Source organism: Corapipo altera, unplaced genomic scaffold (genome assembly GCF_003945725.1).
Source record: "Corapipo altera isolate COAL_440 unplaced genomic scaffold, ASM394572v1 61281, whole genome shotgun sequence".
NCBI classification, from domain to species: domain Eukaryota; kingdom Metazoa; phylum Chordata; class Aves; order Passeriformes; family Pipridae; genus Corapipo; species Corapipo altera.
Window position 1 is genome coordinate 5433979 of NW_020884921.1, and position 22695 is coordinate 5456673.

At 38.9% G+C, this 22695-nt stretch overlaps 2 protein-coding genes across 2 annotated transcripts; both read right to left on the minus strand.

The window, feature by feature from the left end:
* Positions 1 to 318: 318 nt before the first annotated feature.
* Positions 319 to 12048, minus strand: CETN3 (centrin 3). Its single transcript, XM_027656863.1, has 5 exons — positions 11926 to 12048; positions 9753 to 9888; positions 7934 to 8048; positions 5136 to 5327; positions 319 to 769 (listed from the first exon to the last, which is right to left on the minus strand). The coding sequence occupies exons 1-5, from the start codon at positions 11940 to 11942 to the stop codon at positions 726 to 728; spliced, it is 504 nt and encodes a 167-aa protein (XP_027512664.1). The 5' UTR covers positions 11943 to 12048; the 3' UTR covers positions 319 to 725.
* Positions 12049 to 17095: 5047 nt separating this feature from the next.
* Positions 17096 to 22694, minus strand: MBLAC2 (metallo-beta-lactamase domain containing 2). Its single transcript, XM_027656841.1, has 2 exons — positions 22222 to 22694; positions 17096 to 20576 (listed from the first exon to the last, which is right to left on the minus strand). The coding sequence occupies exons 1-2, from the start codon at positions 22664 to 22666 to the stop codon at positions 20188 to 20190; spliced, it is 834 nt and encodes a 277-aa protein (XP_027512642.1). The 5' UTR covers positions 22667 to 22694; the 3' UTR covers positions 17096 to 20187.
* Between the last annotated feature and the right edge of the window lies 1 nt (position 22695).

Genomic DNA, 22695 nt, shown 5'->3' on the forward strand with positions numbered 1-22695 from the left:
AAGTTTGCTCTTGTCACTGTCTCCACAACTAGCAAAGCTGTGGATACTGAACAGAGAGTTGCTGGCTGACATCTGGGTGATTTAAGCAAGTTTTGGATACAGTTAATCATCATGAATAGTTGTCTGCCATTTGTTATCAGGGGTAACAGTTAATAAACAGTATATCTGAGGATGCAAATGCTTGCTCATTTAATGCTACCATTTATGTAAAAAAGCAGAAGTAAAAGCTTATCAATGAAAAAAGAAAAAAAACTTTTTCTCTGAAGAATTCTCCCTTTAGTTCACCCCAGATTAAACTATAAAAATAAGACTTTCAAGTAGTAATAGTAAAGAACATTTTATTAAAATGGAAGTTTTTCAAACCTTATGTATCAAAACTAAGGCCACAGCTAATGCTAACACAAAGTCAAGAACCTCAAAAGGTTCTTATAATATGATACAATTTAGAAATCTGAGACAAAGTTATTTTACAAACAATTACTCAAACATTCTGAAATGCAGCATCAGTTACTTGTTTTAAAATATCAATTATTCTAATGATAATATTTAATGATATGAAGTACTGAACTATCAGTGCCTGTAACCCATCTTTATTTTGGTCCTGTGACAAAAGTAAATTTCTGCATCACTCCAGCTACAGAAATGAATGCAAGTACAAAACATTGTAATGGAAGCTACCAACGACTCCTCCCTTTTCTGCTGAGCTCATTCCTTTTCTTCTAATGTTAAATATCTCCAGTCATAATAGCAATAAATTCTTCTTGATTGACTGTAAAAAAATAAAAAAAAGAAAGAAAAAAGAAAATCATTATAGAAACAGCAAACAACCACAAACTATAAAATAAAATTCACATCCGTATTATAATTTTATTTAAAGGTTTCTCTGTGAGTATTTGCTGCATCTGATCCATTACTACCAGGGTTTGGACTTTTTGCTTCTACAAAAACCAGGGTTTTGCGCAGTTTTTCATGTAAAATGAAGTCAGAATACAAGTTAGTTATGTGGAATATTTTAGCCAGAATCTATTTCACATATAACAAGCTATCATTTCTAATTATGAAAGTAAAAATATTCTAAAAAGTAAAATATGATAGAAAAAAACCCTGAGAAACATATGTAAAAAAGACAGCTATGCAAAAATATACTATTATTTTAAGGTCTATGAAAATGTTAAAAATGGTACATAAATTTTATTTAGCAAGTGCTTCTTAAGAAACAATATTTCAGCTACAGTTATGATTAATTCAGTTTTATTCTTAAAGTCATGATTCAAACATTTATATCCAAACCACCCCCACAGACCAAACCACGCTACTTCTTTCCCACCCAAATCTGTAACACTTGCCAAACATAAAACGAATTTTAACATCGTTTACTAATTATTCCATAAATTAGCTAGAATTAAAATGGACTTTTGATGAGGCTTTCCCCATTTGAACTTTCTTCATTCGTCATTTATAATTAACAGAAATTTTATACAAATGCACTTGAAGAAATTAAGTCATAATAATAAATTAATTAGCAGCCATTAATTATTTTGCTGCACTTATACCTGAGCTATCGACCTTACTCATATGCTAAAACAGAGACACTGCAAAAGAATTAACCAATGAACATGTACACTCTGCAACTAATTACTGTAGTGAGAATGATCAGAATAAGTCAGTGGTACAGAAAAGACAAGACACATACAAAGAATTTTCCCTGACAATTATCCATCCCAGCCAATGTGCCCAAGCTATTCCTAAAGAAAGCAATGCAAAGAAAGAGCTACATCTACAGCTAGAAGAAAATTAAACAAATTCCACTATGTTAAAGAATAAATAAATAAAAAAAACCCTAAAATGCCTTCATGTGATGCATGTAAAAAAATATGTAACAAGCAGATTTAGTCGAGCTTAGGATTCTATACTCTGAAATACCCATCCATCACATAGCTACACCGTGTTCTAAGAGACAAAAATACTATCCTGACTGTATGACTTAAAAAAGCCTTTCCACAGCTTTATCACAGTAAGAACACAATAACAGCACAAATTCAAACATCCTCTCCAAGATATTCTCTGGTTTACAACATCCTTGCTAAACCACGCTGCAAAGTGGAAAGACAGTCTGAGGGAGAATCAAGATGTTCTGCTGCTGAAGCCAACCACCAGGTTGAACCCCCTCCTCAGGTACCAAACCATGCTAACCACCCCCCTCCCATTAAGTACACCAATCAGAAATAAAAGATATTTATGACTAAAGCCACTCAAACTCCACCCAAACATAAAGAAAATAGTATAAAAGTAAGTTGGGGATAGGGGGAAAGTGGGAGAAGACCTCCACCAAAACTGCTGGGATCAGTTAACAAGCTGAGTCCACCTTCTCCCCCCACAAGAGGATGAGAAAGGATGAGAAATATACTCTACGTGTGTTAAATGCTGCTCTTAGGACTAGAGCTTTTGCTTGTGGTTACCCCACAGCGTATTAGTTAGATTGCTTTGTATCAGAGCTTGTGTTTGCTTAATATATGTATCAGTAGATTGCTTTAAAGCATATTTTTGCAGTAGACACTATCACTGACAACCTTTGAACCTTATTAATCTGTCACAATTTGTATTAATAAAAAGTGTTATTCTGTAAAGTGTTAAAGTGAGTCCTTGCAGTTGCCACCAGCAGAAAACACCTTAGCAGGACTCGCTGAGGGGTCTTGGTTCTATTGAGTTCCCCCTAACAAGGGAGGTTGAGGTACCCTCTGATCTTGTGAATCTGTTGGTGAAGGGTCTCCTTACTAAACAGTGACAGACTGTCAGACACTGGGGTCTGGACATTCCCAAAGATACTGACAGGCAAAAATCTAACTCTCTCCTTTCATGTGACAACAAGCAAACCCGGCTAATCCCCTTCAGACTAAGGATCTGTTCACATGTTAAGCACAACAAAAGCAGAAGCAACCACAGTCTTTCATGGCATCTCATTTCCCTTAACTCCATGACAAAAAGAACAAACTAGTATCACAGCTAATATGCAGAAACATTGACTTACAATCTTGAGAGTTAAAAGTACATTTTCTCAGTGCTGTTTTTTTTCCCCTAATTCTGTGCCAAAATTCTGAGACCCAAGACTGCATTGTTTTCCTATGGATGTATCCACACAAGATGACAAAAACTGCATGAACTCACAGCATGGAATTTCTAAAATTAGTTATGCTCCAAAACACAATGCATTCCTAAACCCAGGAATACAAAAATAAGACTGTTTTAAGTTTTTAAGGCAGATAGAAATACGTCAAAAATACTTTCTTTTACAGAAATCTACGTACAGTACAGCTCAGTGATTTTGCTGAGAATATGTAACCTGAGCATCACACAAGAGACCTTATTTCACTGTGAGCAAAACAATCTCTAAAATGCAATAAAAGTGTTAAATCAAAAATGGTATTATTCCTATATTTGAAGTATCAATTAAAAATGCTACCAAATTAACAGTTTCATATTTTTTTTTGAGGGCAGGAAAGAAGGAGAATTAGACGACAGCAAGATTTTCCTCCATGACCCAGATGTTTGAAGATAAATAGAATGGTGATTCACAGGCTTATTTACTTTTTCAGAATGAATCTTAAAAAGCTAAAAACAGCCTCAGTTTTCTTCAAAGAACAAAAACACACGGAACCTTAAGGATAAACAGTACCATATACAAACATTATGCTGTCAAGCTTCCATATTCAATCTTGTGCTTGATTGCTCTAACAAAGAGAATGAATGGATGATTGAGTAAGAGGAAACTTAGCTACCCACTCCTAGCTGATCAACTTGATTTAAAAAAACGTAACACTGACAGAAAATAATTATGACTCAATAACCTTCCTGAAAGGAGCTAATGGTTTATGTTCAACTTCTAGTGCCCAAATAGCCATGTGACAAAAAATATCGATCCATGATTCCGACGTCTCATTTTGGCAACTCCAGGAGAGCAACACATGACAAAAACTGCTTGCAGATGACTTCTACTTTCATTCACCTCTATGGCTACAACTTCCAAAAAATAACACCTATGTCTAAAAGCACAAAGGGGAGGACTGTCTGTCACAAGGCTGAAAACACAATTTTTTTTTCACTGGGAGTGAGAGTTTTGAGTCCAACAGCTCAAAAATATAAATACTACTGTCCCTGGAAAAGTTGATGAACTGCTAGTGAAATCTCAGACACAAATCACCACTCTGAAAGACTGATACAGTCTTTAGGTGCATGGTCTGAAGTGAGTGGTCCTCAAAATCCAGATATTAAGGATTCTGGTGTAAAAATAAGGATATTTTGAAGTTGATGAAAAAAACCACCAAAGTTTCAGTGTTCAAAATTATTGAATAAGCATACTATCAAACTGGATTTGTTAATTCATTATTTATCTAACTAATAATTTCTTTCTGCAGCCCACTCTGTATGGACCTTGCCAATTCCAGAGCCATTTTTCACACTATGCTTTCCAGCATTCCCATGCTCAGAAGTACATTAAAAGACCAATCCAAGCTGATCCTGCATAGACCCAGGGTACTTCTAGCATGATTTATTAGCTTACTGCTCCATATCCAACTAACACGCTGAAATCACAACAGTGACACATTGCCACTTAAGAAATATTGAATAAGTGATCAAAAGACTGACTTTCTCTTAGCAGTTTAATCCTTTAACTGATTTATAAGGAAATAAAAATGTAATGTAGGCACATAAAATCTCCCATGTACTAGTTCAATTACTTCGACCTTCAACTACACATTCATCTCATCATTTAATAGACATTGGCTGAATAGGAGTTCATGGTGAATCAATTCAATTCTTAAGACTCCAACATGTGTTTCCAGGACTAGTAGCTGTCAAAAACAACTGTCTCCACTATTTGTAAGCTAAATTAAGTTTGAGCTGAAAGTTATCTAGAAGGAAATTAAAGAGGACATATTCACAACAAAACCACATTTCATCATCATCATGGCTGGGCTTCGCGAACGAAGATTAAGGAAGGCTCTATCCACATTTATTACAGGCACGCTGGTGGCTAATGAGGCCAATACGAGATAGACATATCCGACTGCAAACGGCACATTTAAAAACAGCAGAAAATTACAAGATTATATGGGGGTTTATTTGCTAACACGTACTTTCTCCATCTCCATCCTTATCAAATTCTTCTATCATAGCCCGTAGTTCTTCATCAGACATGTTTTCACCCAATTCTCTAGCAACCCGGCGCAGGTTTCTCAGACTTATTTTACCAGAGTCATCATCGTCAAACAATTTGAATGCCTTGAGTATTTCTTCTTGTGGGTCTCTGTCCAATATCCAGTCTGTCACTGTAAGAAGGATACTTGAGTTAGACTAAAAAATTCTGAAGGGTAAACTCAGAATGATCTATGCAAGCTGAGACAATATGAAGAACATGCATTTCTGATTTCACCTGTTCTCACATTTCTACGTATTTCAGTTCAACATGCATATTTGTTTCACTATTGTCTGACCTCTCTTTCTTATCTCTCTTTTTCCAAGCTGAGTTGCTCTTTAGGGCGTAATTCTTGCAGTGGAATGCCACATGGCAATTTGGACACAGTCATGCTTTCCACAAATTTTTCAACAGGAATTAAAAGTATACACAGGCCTCCTCTGTTTCAAACTTCCAAACTTTCAGAAAAAAAAAAACATCAGCTCTGATAGACAAAGACATGTGATTTTTTTTCATTTTATATATTTTCATCAGGATAGAATTCTGACTTGAAGAGAACACTGAAATACTAAATAAAGAAGAACATTCACATGGAACCTCTCTTTCAAGTACAAACCCACACAAACACAAAAAAAGACCCCAAAACAAAACCCCCCCCCAAAAAACTCTGAGCACAGGGGTTACATAAAGGACACTACTATGAATTGCAAGAGGTGTATTCTGAAAGGATTCTTCAGTCTTTATTATTCCTTTTTTTACAACCATTTGTCAGTTTCTGCAACAGAAAAGACAACCTTCCCACATTAAATATTTTTCTAGTAATTATTTCAGACCAACCAGCAATAACATATCTTCACATCTTTGTACCTGCTAGTCTTGTATTACAGGGCTTGCTATTTATGACTTCATCAAGCCATTAAAAACACATCAACACCACTTGCGCACAAAGAACCACTTACCATCTGCTCCTGACTGCAGATGAAACGTCTGCTCTGGTTTAGCAAACTTGAGAGGAAAAAATTTTTTCAGGCTCATATAAGCTCACTGCAGCAATGAAGTTTATATATCTGCATAAACGCTCCAGATTTTTCCTAAATTTAAATATTTTCTTTTAAAACAATGGCACTGTATGAAGTACCATATCATTTGAAAAATGCTTTTTTGGCAAAAAAGACAGCTGAAGAACAATAAATGCTAAGTCTCTAAATACAAAACTGTAGAAGACAAAAGGTAGTTGTATCTTTATATATTTCAGTTAAACATTAAGAGAAACTGATGGCTCAAGAATTGCTTAGCCATATTCAGCAACTCTTCACAATTAACACCTCAATAACCTATTTTCTCTAACTCCTAATCTTTCTGCTAGAAGTGATATCATGTTTAATTCTGTATCAAGGTCATATTGCACCACCACAGCACTCTAACCCAATTCAAATTTTGTGACAGGTTCAATCCCCTTCCAAGTATCTACTGTGCTTTCTACAAGAATCTTCCTAGCTTCTTGCAGCACTTAATGATTGTCCATATTGACAGCCAGGACAGAACGAGGAAACTACAAACAGAACTGAATATCAGGAATTAAAAAAAAAAAAATTGCATGGTAATTACAGTATCTTGATTTAGGCAACATTACAGCATAATTATCTAATTTTAAGAGTAGTATTACTATTAAATCAATACATTCACTTTCTTTTTAATTTTTTTAATTAAATCAGGACTGATCACATTTATTTCGACATAGGCTTTACAAGTCAGAAAAGAAAAAAAAAACAATTTTCTCTAACCTGGAATACAACTACAAAACTATTATCTGTCAATGATAACACATTTTGTCCAATACTAACCTGCTAAACCATTAAAAATCTGCCACATTTCAATCAATAACTAGTTTTGCCACATTAAGTAGATTGTTATTTGTAGCCAAAAGCAAATACTGGATGTTTGGGTGTTCTGTTTGAGAAAATCTACAGAAATCTAATACCTTGAAGAAATAGATTATAATGAGCATAATGAACTATAATAGACACAACGAACTAGAGATATAAAGCCATATATAGAGAAATTCCACACAGCTTACTTTTTGGCAAACATAAATTGTATGCAAAAGCATAAACTGTATGCAACAAAAAGCCCTTAAAAACTTCAAAGAAACTTAAAGTCTAAAAATTCTGCAGACTGAAGTACATTAAACTGCACAATCTCCAGAAAAAAGAAACAACTCATGAAATTCTGTTTTTATCAACAGCTGAAAATCCTTTAAGTACAATATTTAACACCTGTTTCAATTTTTCTAATATTTTTTATATATCAAGTCTGTATTTAGCTTGCAGTTTGTCTGTGTATATAATCCTTCCCACTAAATTCAATGCTAAATACCTTTTCCATAGCAGAAAGGAGAATCTTACAAAGACCCCTAAACAACACAAGAACATCTACGTTTTAAGCTAGCATTCATTCCTCCGTGTAAGGCTGAAAAAGATTAGCACTGTGTATACTCTACACTGTTATACTGTGGCTATCATTTCATCTCTACATATCAAATTAAGCATTCAGAAAATAAAGATTTATCTTCTTCCACTATCGACCTAATATATTAAGAAAATAATGAAATTAAATCTCCCATTTCTATTTCTTAATAGTACTAAATAGCTGAAGAAGTACATGAAGTACTGCTTCAAAATTATAGTCACTACTATACACTAAATATCTCTAGAGGTAGACACACAATCAAACACATACCAACTTCATTAAAATCTTCAAAGGTGATCTTGCCTGTTGATTCTCGATCATAGTCTTTAAGTATTTTCAGGACATCAGCTTTTTTTACATCAAAACCCAAGGCTCTCATTGCCACCTTTTGGAATAAAAGGGAAGTGCAACCATAGGTAAGGATTAAATACATATTTAACAGATTTTCTTTTTACTTTCAGTAATTACATTCTTACCTAAGAGATAAAGAGCATATCAGTGGTTTAGGAGCAATAATAAACAAAATAAATAACAGGAAAAGAACTTTGGATATTAAAACCACCTAGAACTACTATTAGGAAATCGAACATTGAGTTACAGTGAAAAACTTGTATTTTAAGGGAGTTTACAGCTGGATCAAGTATTTCTTAGGAGAAGTAGATTTATTCTCCTCACTTACAAAACTATTTCAAAATCTTCTCAAAGACAAAATCAAAAAACAGTCTTCAAATTACTCTTCATTATTCACACAAAGTGTATATATGTTCATGGATTTACAAGTACTCTTGCAAGTGACTTTACTGCTTTTTCAATGAACAACATAAGCCAACCTACTTTTTACTTTTCCGTTAGGTTAGAAGTCCACATTTAGTTTCCCATTTTAACTGAGATGGCAATTTCTCAGCACACATTATCTTGACTTTCTCCAAACAGATAAAAATTGACTAAACCATAACTGGAAAACCACAATGCTTTTGGAAGCAGTCCTTCAAAAATCTATGCTATCAACTGATTTTGTAGAGAAGGAGATAGTCTTTTTCTTTATGTATTTTTGCTTTTCCACAGTATTACCTTCAGGGTGACAATACTTAGCTAGACAGCTAACAAACAACTTTCCAAGTAATCACGACAGTTGGGAATTCAAAACACACCATAACCAGGAAAAGCATATTAATAGTCCTGAAACAGTCCTCAGCACTACTCTGGTCACAGTGGCTTCCAGCAAAGACAAAAACTTGAACTCTGAAATAAAGAGAAGGGAATTGCTATATCTAAACCACTCCTGCAACAGCAAATTAAGTAAGAAAAAAGACTTTTTTTCCTTTTTCAAATTATTGAATAGAGCCAGAATGTGGAGCCAGTAAATTGGATTAGGCATTCCTTCCAAAAAGAATCTCACCCAATACATGACAGAAACACTGGTGTCTCCAAAGCCACTTTCTGTTCTTGATGCCATATGATTAGAATAAAAATTCATAAAGAATTTAAAGTGACCTTAATGAACTTTATCTACTACTTCTATAGATTTCCAGCCAGAAGGACTCAAACTGCCATCCTAACCTCCACTTACCAACAGCTATCAACAGAAGCATCCTTCACTGGGAAAGGCAACTACTGAGCCCGCACACACAGAACAAAGAGCACACCTTATTCCTACAGCCAATAGGCTTCCTGCTAAAAAATACAAGTGGGTAAGTTCTGGCTTGTAGTCAACAGTTTTACAAATTTGATTTGCATCTTTTACATAAGCATCTGAAACCTGCGGATTCTCACAACACCAAGCTTTAGGTTACACAGTTCTTTTTCAAGAGCTTTTGCATCCTGGTCATTTGTCCAAGCTAATTCCTGGTGAGCAGTTAGACCAGGGTTATTCAGAATGCTACAGCAATGCCATTACTGCATATAGTATGGGAAGACAAGCTTGTTTTTACACCAATGCAGTATTTCCAGGGTCTTTCTTTTTTTTTTTTTTTAACCCAGACAGACATCCTGAAGGAGGTTTTTAAAGATACAGCCAACATCTTAAAAACTCACTAAGGAACAGGTATATTATTTGTATAAAATGGTTTGAATGAAAAAAAGCTTTTACCTTTAATTCATGATAATTTATTGCTCTATCTTTGTCTGTATCAAACAACTCAAAGGCATCTTTAATTTCTTGCTTCTGTTCCTCAGTCAGTTCTCTTCTTTTCTTCTTTTTTGTTTTGTCTACTGAAAGCTCATTCCTATATATGGAGAAAGAAATTTAGATTTCTATTGGGAAGATGCCACAGTAGATAACATTTTCCACCAATAAGAAACTCACCATAATTGCACAGATCACTACCTCAGCTATTAAATCTTTTCCCAGTTTCTACTCCCAGTTTAAAGTAACACTTGAAACAGATAATTCCTTTGTGAAATATGAATGACACCTCCAAAATAAAATCAGCACAGGCATTTTTGTTAATAAGTAACAACAACAACAAAAAAAAGAGGGCAGAAAAACTACCAGTTAAAAAGGGTTCTTGAGGTTACAAACTAGATTAGCAGTTGAAATGATACAACTTCCCAAAACACTTTGTTTCTACACTGTAGCTTAAAAAAAAATAAATTTGTGACAGACCAGTGGAGGCTGAACTAGGCCAGGTAGTCTGGCTACTAAAGCCGGAATTAAGTGCCACAAATCGGCTTTGTTGCCTGTAACAGTTCTTAGATATTTACAGGGTTCTTTTTTAAAATCCTTTAGATCATACACAAACACACAAGCACACTGTTCTAAAGACTTTTTGCTCTGTTTTGGTATATACAAAAGAGACAAGCCCTCCAAACCAGCAAATCTCGCTCAAAGACAGTCTTGTTTTCTTTGGTAGTCTAGGAATGAAATTAGATTTCCAGAGGAGCACAGTAAAAGGACATGAGACAATAACAATAAAATGCAAGAGGAGAAACTGTAGCTGGATCTATGGGGAAACATTTTCTCAGTCCATGTGTTTATATGCTGGAACAGTTGCACTAGCAGACCAAGGAGTCTCCATTATTAGAAAATTTTGAAACCTTACTGGAAAAGGTGCTCAGCATCCTCATTCAGTTTTGAGTGGGAGCTGCTCTGATCAGAAAGCTGAACTAGATGACTTCCCATAAGTCCTTCCTAACCTAAATTATTGCATAATTTATGTTATACTCTCAGGAAAATGCTTTTTATGCTCATATTTGCACCAAGGGCCAGATGTGTGCTTTGTCACCTGGTGTAAAATACACAAAAATTACTGATCAGTGAACAGAAAACTTTTCAAGATTTACCTTCTAAATCTCCTCTAATGAGATGATTTATCTTCGTCTTTGTAAAGGATTTGCTAATTTTAATCAAAACCTAAGATTAAACATATGGCTGAGATTTAGCTTCCAACAACCACTGAAGTGTAAAAATTCCAAGAACAGACAAGAAAAGCACAGGTTGCACGAGCTGGACTTGCCTTGGACCACAATATCCTCAGACAGCAAGAAGCCCTTAACAGACCAATGGAGACAGTGTGATTTCACACAGGCTTTGAATTACTGTAGCTCTTGGAAGGACTAAAATAACTCTGAGCTGGCTACATAATTAGAACTGGGAGAGTAGCTCAGATCTAGAGAGCTCAGATTTTGTGAGCTACAATGATGAAATCCATTTATAAATCTGAAAGCAGATTAACACTGAACTCGTCTGGAAGAGCAGCTGGGTGCTTAAGTATTCATTTGGTGCTTAGCATAAAATAAATTTATCAAATGACAAAGCAGTACCTAAACACAAACAGCTCAGTGCCACTTCCACAACCACTTTTACCACATGAAGCCTGAAGTCCTTAGACTTGAAAATTAGGGACCACGGTTGCCATGTAAGCATATTAATTATGCTTGGAGACAAGCATTTGCCAGGTGTTGGGAGTCATAAGCCAGGCCCCTTTATACAACAGCTCCTGAAGCAGAATTTACAAACAAAACACACCGAGCAGTCCAGTCTTACACTATTCCCAGGCCTTTTGGAGGCGCGTTAGGCAATTCAGAGCGAACCTCCGAGCGCCAGGCCCTGCCCTCCCCCGGCACACAGATGGGCCTGACCCCGCCGAGGGGACCAGAGTGACCGGCCGGAGGCCGCGGGTGACCCACTCGGGCCCCGCCGCTGCCGCCGCGCCCGCCCTCCGCCAGCACCGTCCGAGTGGGCCCCGAGGGGGGGTGCGACCATCAGAAACCCCCGCCCGCGCTTCCTCCGGGCCAGGGGAAAGCGTCTGGCTCATACTGACCTGAGGGCCAGGCTCATCCTGTCGGGCCGGGCCGGAGCAGATGCAGCGCCAGCCCCGTCGCCTCCTGCCCTGGAGACGCGACACCCCGGCCAGGCCACGCCCCCTCCGAATCGACCACTGTCTGATTGGGCCCAGGCTGGTATATTCCCGCCTCCAGGCGCACTGTTATTGGTTGAAGTGCTGCCACTCAATGCGGAGGGAGGGGAGTCCCTGCGGGGCAGGACTGGTGCGCGCGGCGCCGTTAAACAGCGCGGGGGGGGGGGGGGGGGGGGCGGCACCGCCGCCGCTGCGAAATGTGGGGTATGCAAACATGTTCTTAAGGAAGGATATTGGTGTTTGATCTTGACTTTCGACCTTAGTCGACAAGAAACGAGGTTTAATCTGCGAAACAGATAGGAACTAACAAGCCAGCTCTTAAGTGATATCCAGGTGTTAGAGAGACAAATTTCTTGTACGTGGAATTTTCCTAAGGTTTAGGGCTCAACGTGTTTCAATGATCTCAGACAAAGAATGCTGAATTTACGGGCCTTAAGGCATTTGACAGAAACCCCAAGATAAAGAAGCAATTAATAAAGCCAGCTCAGCAAACTGTGCTGGATTAGCTCCGACTGGGTAAAAAGGAATTCCGCCAGGGGCAGATCTGTGACCCTGGACCCAAGAAACCGACCCAAGAGAAGAGACAGAATGGCAGTAATTAGCATGAGAAGAGAAAGAATCATTAACCAATAGGTGATAGATACAAATTAATAAGAGAACTGTGTAACTTGTAGCCAATGAACATTAAAGCCTTTGCTAAAAAGTATAAAAGTTTTGACAGTTGGGGTGCTCGATCTGTGGAACTTCACCGAGGACCTGGGCTTGCGCCGCTGTGAAATAAATATCAATGTCTCTCTCGAGTGTGTAATTATTGGCTTGTTGCACACCAGGTAACACGTCCGATTTTTGCCAACATCTTTAATGGCCCTGCTGTCACATGGATGTGCCGTGGCTGTGTCTGGAGAGGTCCCCAGGACCTGTCCACTCCCTCCCTCCCTCCCAAGCTGTGGAGGAGCACGCTTATCATTTGACACTTTGAGAAGCATTTCTGGTACTGTACAGACTTTACCTCACTACAGATTTTGTGGAAAGCAATCCATACTATGTGAAGACTGAAGATTTTAATGTATAGTTCCAGTTAACATTGACACGAATGTTTTCGAGCCTTGCAAAACAGTCAGTGAGTCAACATTATATATCTGTGGGTGGGGGAAATGCTCATATCACTGGTGAGAAAACTCAGATTTATGAAAAGTGCTGCCTCAGTGCTCTGGTCTGTGACATGACAACTGTGCCTTGTGTGTTGCTTCACAAACAGGACTGTTTTAAAACCAGCTGTGACAGCACAATCTAGTGTTAATAGCTGGACCATAATGACATTCAGATCCTTGCTAATACTGTGTTAAGCAGTCTGGCTAGATTCACTGGAAATACTCAGGCAATGAAAAATTTTTTCAGGCATTTCAGTCCTGCTCCTTTCAGGACTGACAGTATATCTTGATGGTGTTTTAAGCTTTCAGACACCTACTTTTCCGGTAATAACTCAGTAGTAGGTTGACCCCAAGTGCACACTCTTGGATAGGAAGAGCTTGGCTCACTCAAGACACATTTTTCCTGAACAAAGTCAAACAGACATGAGGCTTGTTTGGCTCTCTGTTCATATTATCTCTGGTCCACAGATCAAATAGGCAGAGGCAAGATGTTTGTAACAGACCTCTGTTTATAGATGGTAGCTTTATAACTAAAAACATAAATCACTGGCAGGTTTGACCCTCAGCCTGTGCTGTGGTGCAAATATAATCGCAAATTCCTTTTTTTTTTTTTTTTTTTTGGTTCATACGACATATTTACATGTCCAGAGAGAAAAGGAAGAATTAACCAAGTAGTGAGCACACTTACCTGGACTGTGGGAGAACAGTACAAGGAACCTGGCTGCACCAACAGCCCCAAATTGCCCTGTTTCACCCCCACTCCCACCTCCACTGCATGTTGATCCTGGAGCTCAGCATAGAGGCCCTTGGTCCTTGCCTGAGCTGCACTGGAGTTATTCTTGCCTTCGTGCTGTGTGCTGCTGTTGCTGACATATTGACCAGACTCTGTGGCCTGGCCATGAACTTGAGTCACCACCTTGCCATTGTCTGGCAGTCACTGGGATGCTGACAGGTCAGGTTACTGTCACCATCCCTGCACTCTGCAGGGAGGTAACAATCCCTGCCTGTGTTGTGACTGCCCTTGGCTTTCAGCTTGTCTTCTCTCATGAAGCATCCGTGTCCTGGCTGTTCTGTGTCAAGTAGAGTGAAATGCCTGATACTGATTCTCTGAGCATGCTTCTGGGAACTTGAGATCCATGTTCAGGTCTCTACTTCTAGACTTACAAGATAAGCTAAGAAATTGCTCCAGAAATCAAACTGCCACTGTTTGTAAATTCATTAAAGCTGGCAGCAATGCTCCTACTGCATGTGAAATGGAGAGGCAAGGAATTCAAAACAGAAAAGACAGGCTCAAACAATAATAGCTAAGAATAAGTATGGGGGTTTGGTTGCAGCAGCATGACTTGCAAACCCTTGCATTTTCAAAGTTGACTACACTTCTCCTAAAATCACTTCTTATGAGTAGAGTTGGTAAATTAGAATATCTCTAGTATCCCCATACCTGTGTATTGCCATCTTAATAAAGAAAATAATTAATTATGAGGTATACTTAAAAACTTTGTTATTGGCTTTTAATTAATCTTCAGACTCATCTGTTGCTATATCAAAGTCATTTGTGGGGCTGTCTGCCAGCCCTGTAATTCAATTTGAGTGAATGTATTTCCTTTCTGAGTCCTAATTTTGTAAGTATTTGAAACCATCCTACCATTCCCTCGTCCCAAGCTGAATTTGAGTGGGCAGATTACAAACCTCATTTAACTGTTCATAATCAGATCATATATCAGAACCTTAATTATGCCTGTCTCGTATTGGCCTTTTTAGCCACCAGCGCGCTTGTGACAAATGTGGGTAGAGACCTTTCCTGAATCTTCGTTAATGAAGCCCTGCCATGAAGTGAAGTGAATTAAATGAATCCAAAATTTTTTAAAGGAGTAGCTGGGCATACAGGTTTCATGCAAGTTCAAGTGAGTTTTTGTTCATTTCAGTCTTACAGTAAATCATGTGGCATGAAAATTAGTGTGAAAACATAAAGCTATGTTAAAAACATACCATGTGTCCTTCCCAGTTCAATGATTGTAAATGTATTTCTGTGGGCATCTGGATCAAATTTGTAGGAAATACCTGGCTCTCTAGCTCTGGTACAGTCGTAGAATTGTTGGCTAAGGTCCTGAGCCCTTCTTCCTGTGTCAACGTTCTTTTATTTGTTTTTCCAATTTTAATCGCTTTTGAGTGCCTCATCACCGTCCCAAGACCCAGTTGGGCATATGTGGGAACATGCACAGACAGTTACTAAATTAATTTTTTAACAATTAAATTAATTTTTAAAAAGGTTAAATTAGCCCAGCCAATAAAAGCTGAACAGTCGGGAGTAGCCATGTGCTCAAGACGGTTTTGGGTAGCACAGCAAAAACAAGGGGCAGGTTTATAACACCGTTGGTTTCTAGTTTAATCCCTAATCCTGCTGTTCTATTTTCCTGGTCAGTGTAGCCCCTGCCCTGTCCTTGGGCGGCGCTGCCACCAGGTGGCGCCGGGACACCAGAGCTGTGCGGGCAGGAGCGAGGGGCAGGAAGGGACATCGCTGCGGACATTGGAGAAGTACCGATTGACTTCCAGGTACGATTACACCACGCACAGCAACGCCGGGTTAATGTATAAGATAGTGGTAGTGTGATTTAACGTCACACCAGAGTACCCGGACTAATGATGCCCCTCAGAGCACTGGACTGCTTTCCGAGTACCCTGGAAAATCCTGTGCCGCACAGGGAGTGCAGTTCGAATGCAGCCCAACCAGCAAATCCCCTGCACTTCAAATTTAGCCTCAAATAAATTTAAAATAAAACCTAATGAGTGCTTTTACATTGTTTCTCGATCGTTTCTCTGCTTCCTAAGTCAATTTGAATGCGAAGAGACTGAAGAAGTAGTAGTTTTGGAGAGTAGTTGGTCCATGTTTAGACCGAAGTGGTACTGCTTACTGATTTAGGTAACACACACATTAATTATAAATAAGAACTTGAAACAGTGTGGGTTGCCTCCACCTTTATCTCCCTCTCTCCTTCATAACAGAGATGACTTTTTTTTTCTTTGGCTACAGATGTCTTCTCTTACAAGGCAAGGTGTTGTGCTAGACTTTAATAGCACTTGTTCTAAAGCTCATCCTGAGCTCTGCTTTATAGCATCCTACAGTCTAAGATTTAACAGTTAGGATGCTTTTTTCCCTGCTGAGAATCTTCTTTTTTTGCAGAAACATCCCATGTTTCTGTCATAGTGTCATAAAAGCAAATTTTACTGAAAGCAAATGTTTACTGATGTAAAATAAAATGAGATGCTGTAGAACTGAAGTAATTAAAGTGACTCTTTCATTTCCATGTGTATTAGGAACATTATAAAGGCTCCTTACTCATCTGAGATAGCTACCTCACAACATAGCATCTGTCGATTATTAGCTGAGGGTGCTGGTCAACAGTAGCTGAACATGACCCAGCGTGTGCCCCAGGGCCAAGGGCATCCTGACTTGGATCAGCAACAGTGGGGGGGTTTGACCAGGGAAATGGCCATCCCCCTGCACTTGGCACTGACTCACTACTTCAAGCTCAATAGAAGCCATGTGATCATTTGTGTTCCAAATACAGTATACAGCTGTCATTACCCACTGCCTTGTGTGGAAATAATAATCTGTGTCACTACAAACTGAAACTGACCCCCAAATATACACGTTCATAATGTCTAAGTTTTCTGCGTGTGAATTGTACTGAAAACCTAATTCTGATTTGTGCTCACAGGCGGTTGTTTTCTTTCAAGAAATACTCACTCATGGTTTTTACATAAGCTTTGCAGCATAAGTTTACAATGAGTAAACATTTCTAATGCAGTCTCTTGCTCAGAAGCATAAATATTTCTGCTAGCAACTTGTAAATACACTCCAACCAGAATGTGTAAGTGCTTCTCTGGAAAAATACCTAGAAATTATTACTTAACTGCATAGGATTATAATATTTTTATTATGATAATCTATGAAAAAATTAATGTTTATGTGCACACTGTTGTTTAACATCACAAGTCTTGACAGATCACAGAACAAAACTTCCCATCTGATTTTTATGTCAATTCCCCAGTCTACTGAAAACTGTATTAGCATACAGTTGGATTTTACAAAGAAATCAACATAGTTCTAAATGCTTAAGATGTTGCAATATTTAAAATTACAATGCATGATTTAAATATTTACTCCAAGTAGTGTTAAAGGACCACTGTCAAACTCTTATGACTAAAATTTCCTAAGTCTTAACAAAAATAATCACAGTCCTTTTTACTTAAGACATACCATTTATCTAGTAGTGAATTCCTTATAATACAAAAAATAATTTACTGACCCTCAAAAACTACTTTCATTTGGATTATAGCAGCAGCTTACTAACAAGCTCTGTTTTGGGTTATATGCATGTAAAGCTCACTTCTGAGCTAGAAAATTATCCCCTAGATTTTGGTAAACAAAAAAGTCCAGGCTTTTGGTTATGAACATATACTTCATGGAGGTAAACACAGCTTAACAGGGCATTTTGACAGTGATCTAGACATTTAAAGATCTTAGCTAATAGAGATACTAGCAGAGAATTAAACACAAATGTCAGACGACGGAGGTTATCTGTCCTTTTGAATTTACATGCCTATGCGTCTTCTCATAGCAGCTCAGGCTGTACAATACAGTAAAATCTGGCTACAGAGATTCTAATATTGGATGAAATAAACAAATTTATAGTGGTATAATACTGAATACCAATTCAAAGTGATCTCACTCTCCTAATGAACGTTTGCAAAATTTTAGCAACCAACATCCATACCGGCACGCTTTGTGACACAAGAGTTCTGTCTGTTCTGCCATATTGCACAGGGTTATCTCCAATGCTCCTACAGCTTTCACAAAAGCATAGAGCACAATTATTACTAGTGTTACACTGCAGATGGATAATTTGCAGGAATTCAGTTACTGTTGGGTAACATGTGACATCATGGCTTCCTCTGGATAACTAGCTTAAGCTTTAGTGCTATGTATTTCCTCAGCCTGTTCTAGGCTAACTCTTTATATTATTTACTCTGGTCAGCTGAGGCCAAGATAAAATGCTCTTGGTTTTAAGACATAAATCTACCCACTAAATACTCCTCATGTACTGATGTACATGGATTTCTCAAAAAAAAAAAGAGACCGTGATCTGAGTGATGAAAGGTCTTTCATGTGCTATATCTCTGCACATCTCACCCACTCATAATTTTGCTTCGGCTTGGAGATAGGCACTGCTAACAAGAACTAGGCACATCACAGCCAATCAGTACAAATCCTGGTGAAGAATATATTCAGACAGTAAAGGCAGGAGTGTAGTGATCTGTGAGAGGGAAAAAGCACTACATAACATATTCTCTTTCATCATTTTTAGATAGATCTGTTTTTTACTTTGCAATTGTTTTTCTTTTTTCACCAGAATTTGCACCTATTCAGAGGGCTATCAGCTTCCTCTCCACCATGCCTTAGACAGAGCCCAAACTCTGGGCTCCCTTTCTATTGGCTATGATGGGGGGAAAAAGCTTCTGCTGAAGTGAAAGCCAAATAAAAAAGGCTAAAATGCACTAAACTTTGGGAGAAACATTTGCACTCTTTCTAGGAACATATATATGTCTATGTACAAAAATAACATCAGACGGCGTCCTTTTAAAAAATTAAATATATATAGACTGTTTGAATAATTGCACAAACTAACCATTTCAACAGCTTTTAAATATCACACATTCAATTTTCATAAACAAGTTACAATCTAGTTTAGCAGTTCTCAATGTATTCAACATTGTTTTGGAACAGACTCAAATGCAACACACTTTACATTTCATAAAAACCATGTGCAGATACAAACACACCTCAGACACAAACAGCAAACAGTTCAAGTTACATTCACTTCGTGGTAACAAAGTCAACCAGCTGCTTCATGCAGTACCCTGGAATATGGCAAGGCCATGTGAAAGCCTCCATCCTTTCCCTAGCACAGATCATCAACAACCAAGTTACAATACAGTCACATAAAAATACTCTTAAGCACAAATAAAACCTTTAAGCCTGTCACAGTCCAGTTCTCTCAAACTTCCAAAACAACATATTCTATAAGAATTTTTATGAGCTTATCAGAAAAAAAAATAAGCACATCAAGAAAAGGCTCAATCTACTTTGTATAGGCTAGTCTAACACATTAATTCATGAGTTCACAAATTCTCTAATTCCTAACTCACACACATACAAGCAAAACAGTTCCCTAGCTAATGGTGAGAGTGCTCCTGCTTGCTCCTCTCTCCTGGTGCAGCTGTTCCTTGCGCCACACCAGGAAACATGAAGGCCTCAACAGGTCCATCTGCTGTTGGATCTGCACCAAAAACTTTTTAGATAAGCTGATGTATCTCTGACTTCCAGCTTGGAAGTTTGGTCTGTAGAATTTCCATATGTTAGTGTATTCTAAAGAAACTGCAAGACAGGTACTTTGCAAATATAACAATGCAGATGATGAGGGGTGCAGCAAACACCACCGCACAAGTGGCAATGGCTGCGGGATGGCCCATGTACTCTTTCTGCCTACTGAGTCCTGCATAGGTGTTGCTCTTGCTTTGTCCTAATGGTGCTGCTTCCAGCATATGATAGGTCTTAGCAAGAGCTCTGTTAGCAAAACGTGAGCAGGAGTTGATGAATAATCACAAACCTGGTACTACATCAACAAGGTTTCAGGTGTGAATGTCAAACCTCCCATTTTGGCATAAATCCATCTGTCAGAATTGTAACAAAAATAAAGTAACATATTTCAATCGCAATACATGTGCAAAAGTGCCCTGAAAAAATAGAACAAAAAGTAGCTTTGGCTAATGCTACTAGCTTACATAGTTTTTATAAAAATACAAATAAAGTAGGTAAAAATAAGGAGAATTTTTGCAGCTCACCTGTATCAATTTACCATCTTTTTGCTAATGCATACTGCTTTTGCTTGTATCGACGCTTTCACAAGCCATTTCATTTTACAGAAGGTAACAAATCACACAAAACTGACTGTCACTGAGAAGTGATTCTTGAATTTGTAATGCGAAGCGCTATGCTCGCAATGGATCTCATGGCACAGGTAGAAATCTTGTGACAAACTCCAGCCTGGGAGATGTAGTTGGAAGCTAACCGGTACAGCCTTTCTGCCCCAAATATGTTAAAGTGCCCAGGAAGTACCTTCTCCACAAGTCCTCTGTCCACTAACTCCATAAGGCGCTGGCAGCTTGCAACATAGTCACTGATTCTACTGTAGGGCAACCAGTCAATCATGGATCCATCATACACCACGTCCCCACTGAACAGAATCTTCCTGTCCTTGTCATGTAAGCAAATACTGCCCCTGGAATGACCAGGCATGTGCATGACAGTGAGCTGTCGATCTCCAAGGCTGATCACATCCCCTGCAAACAGATTTGTTACAGGAAAACATATGAATTTATCATGTTCATTAAACACCATGAGGAGAACTACCTACCTACAGGCAAAGATTTATAAATACTATTATAAACACTATTTATAAATAATAAATATCTGCAACAACAGAAGCAGGGCACTTATTTTCTTGGTGAGTGCCAAAGAGGTGTCTGAAAGATATGGTTGACAAAAAGGTATTTTCCAATGATACCAACAGTTAACACAGGCTTGGTCTGTATTAATGGAATCTATTCCTACTCTAATAAATTAAAAAATGTGAAAAGCAATGGAATAGAGAAAATAAAACAGGAAACAAACAGAACACATCTAAGATGAGTTTCTTTTGAAAAGTTTAAAAAGTATTTTACAATTTATTATCATTTTATCCTCACTTAAATCACCTAGAATTGCATTCTAGGCAAAAGGAAAGAACATAAACTGCTGGAGGAGAACCAAGACTGGCCTCCACACACTTTCTTCATCTCATTCAATAAGATATAAAAATAGACATTTCTTAACATTAGGTAATTTTTTGCCAGTTTAAATGTGAATTCACTTTCATTAAACCAACCACTGAACTTTCAGCAGAAAGTCAGTCTCATGTCTCAGTGAACATTATTTTAGAAACTTTGATATTATGTTGATTCTTACATGCTTGCTCTTTCACAAGATTATTTTAATAATCCCTTCCTTTTAAAGAAAAAAAAGCCTTAGATTTCTGTTGATTTACTACAGCTAAGTGTCACATCAGCTCTTCACTGAATCCTTCAGTAAGTTCAGTTCTGCTTTTCCAAGCACCTATGTGGGATGGTCTAATAAAGCCAAGAGAGTAAATTCCCAGCCAAAGGTGTCACTTGTCTGTCAGACACCTATCCTTTAACTTCTGCTGCACTGTATGGTACAGTTTAGGTGGTTTGTTGCCAAAAAAACTAGTCCTGTCACCTGTGAAAGACTAAATGGCTTCTTTGATCTGCAACAAGCCACTTCTGTAAATGTTACATCAGTAACAAGCCACTTTTTACAGACGTTTAACATAATTCACGTAAAATTCCGTAAATGCCTGTAAATTCTGTAGAACAAAAACTGTATCCACAGTACATATTTCAAGAAACTGTTAATTGCATTGCTGTGTCTTGGCAGCTTATAAATAAGGGTCGCCAGATGGCAGATCCAATTGACTCGGTGACACACTGTTCGAAGCCTGAGGATAAACCTGTGGTACTCTATTAAGTCATTTAAATCACTGTTGAGCGGTTCTTATTCTAATGGAGAAAAAACCAAACCAAAACCCACAAAAAACACCCAAACAAATAAAAAGAAACAACTTAAAAGCCCCCCAAAACAAACAACCCAGCACCCTCCAAAAAACAAACAAACAAAAAAAAAGGGGGAAAAATCGCCCAAAGCAACCAAACAAAAACACCCTGATGGCAAATACTTTCAGAACTGCTGGCAACAAGGTTTAACCCACTACGCGTCTCCTTCGTCCCTGCTGACCGCGGCTTGTAGGTTGACGGGAGTGAAAAAACACACCGGTTTAACTATTTTATACGAGGAGCCGAGTAAAGCAGGACGCACAGGGCGGCAGAGACGCAGCTCCAGGGTGGATAACCAGAGCTCCCGGTTCCTCACCTTCCTGCAGGAGGCGGCTGGGCCGCACGGGCGGGACGCGGAACTGCCGCGCGCTCCAGCCGGGCTGCGGCGGCCGCGCCACCTCCCGGTCCGACAGCCACGTCACGGCCTCGTAGTTGTCGCCGCGCAGCAGCGCGGCCGCCTCGGCGCTGTGCACCGCCACCTCCTCGAAGTGCTGAAGCCCACCCGAGTGGTCGAAGTGGACGTGCGTGGCCACGGCCAGCAACGGCCGCGGCCCGGCGCCCTCGGCCGGCGCCAGCAGCCCGGAGTCGCGCAGGTAGTCGGGCAGGCTGCGCAGCCCCAGCCCGGCGTCGATCACCACGTCCCGCTGCGAGCCCCGCACCAGCCAGATGTTGGCCCGGTTGCCGGACTCGTAGAAGCGCTCCTGGATCCAGAAGATGCCGCCGCCCAGGGGCTTGTGCGCGAACCACTCCAGCGCCGACATGGCCCGGCCGTCGCTGGTCGGCGGCGGAG

Bases quoted from the DNA above. Each gene is read 5' to 3' on its own strand.
- CETN3 (XM_027656863.1), bottom strand. The intron at 5,328-7,933 runs GTATGTGTTTGA...TCCTTCTTACAG, and splicing joins TGAAGATTTTAATGAAGTTG to TGACAGACTGGATATTGGAC. The intron at 770-5,135 runs GTACGTGTTAGC...ATTTTTTTACAG, and splicing joins TAAGGATGGAGATGGAGAAA to TCAATCAAGAAGAATTTATT.
- MBLAC2 (XM_027656841.1), bottom strand. From the start codon at position 22,666: ATGTCGGCGCTGGAGTGGTTCGCGCACAAGCCCCTGGGCGGCGGCATC. The intron at 20,577-22,221 runs GTGAGGAACCGG...ATCTGTTTGCAG, and splicing joins CAGCCGCCTCCTGCAGGAAG to GGGATGTGATCAGCCTTGGA.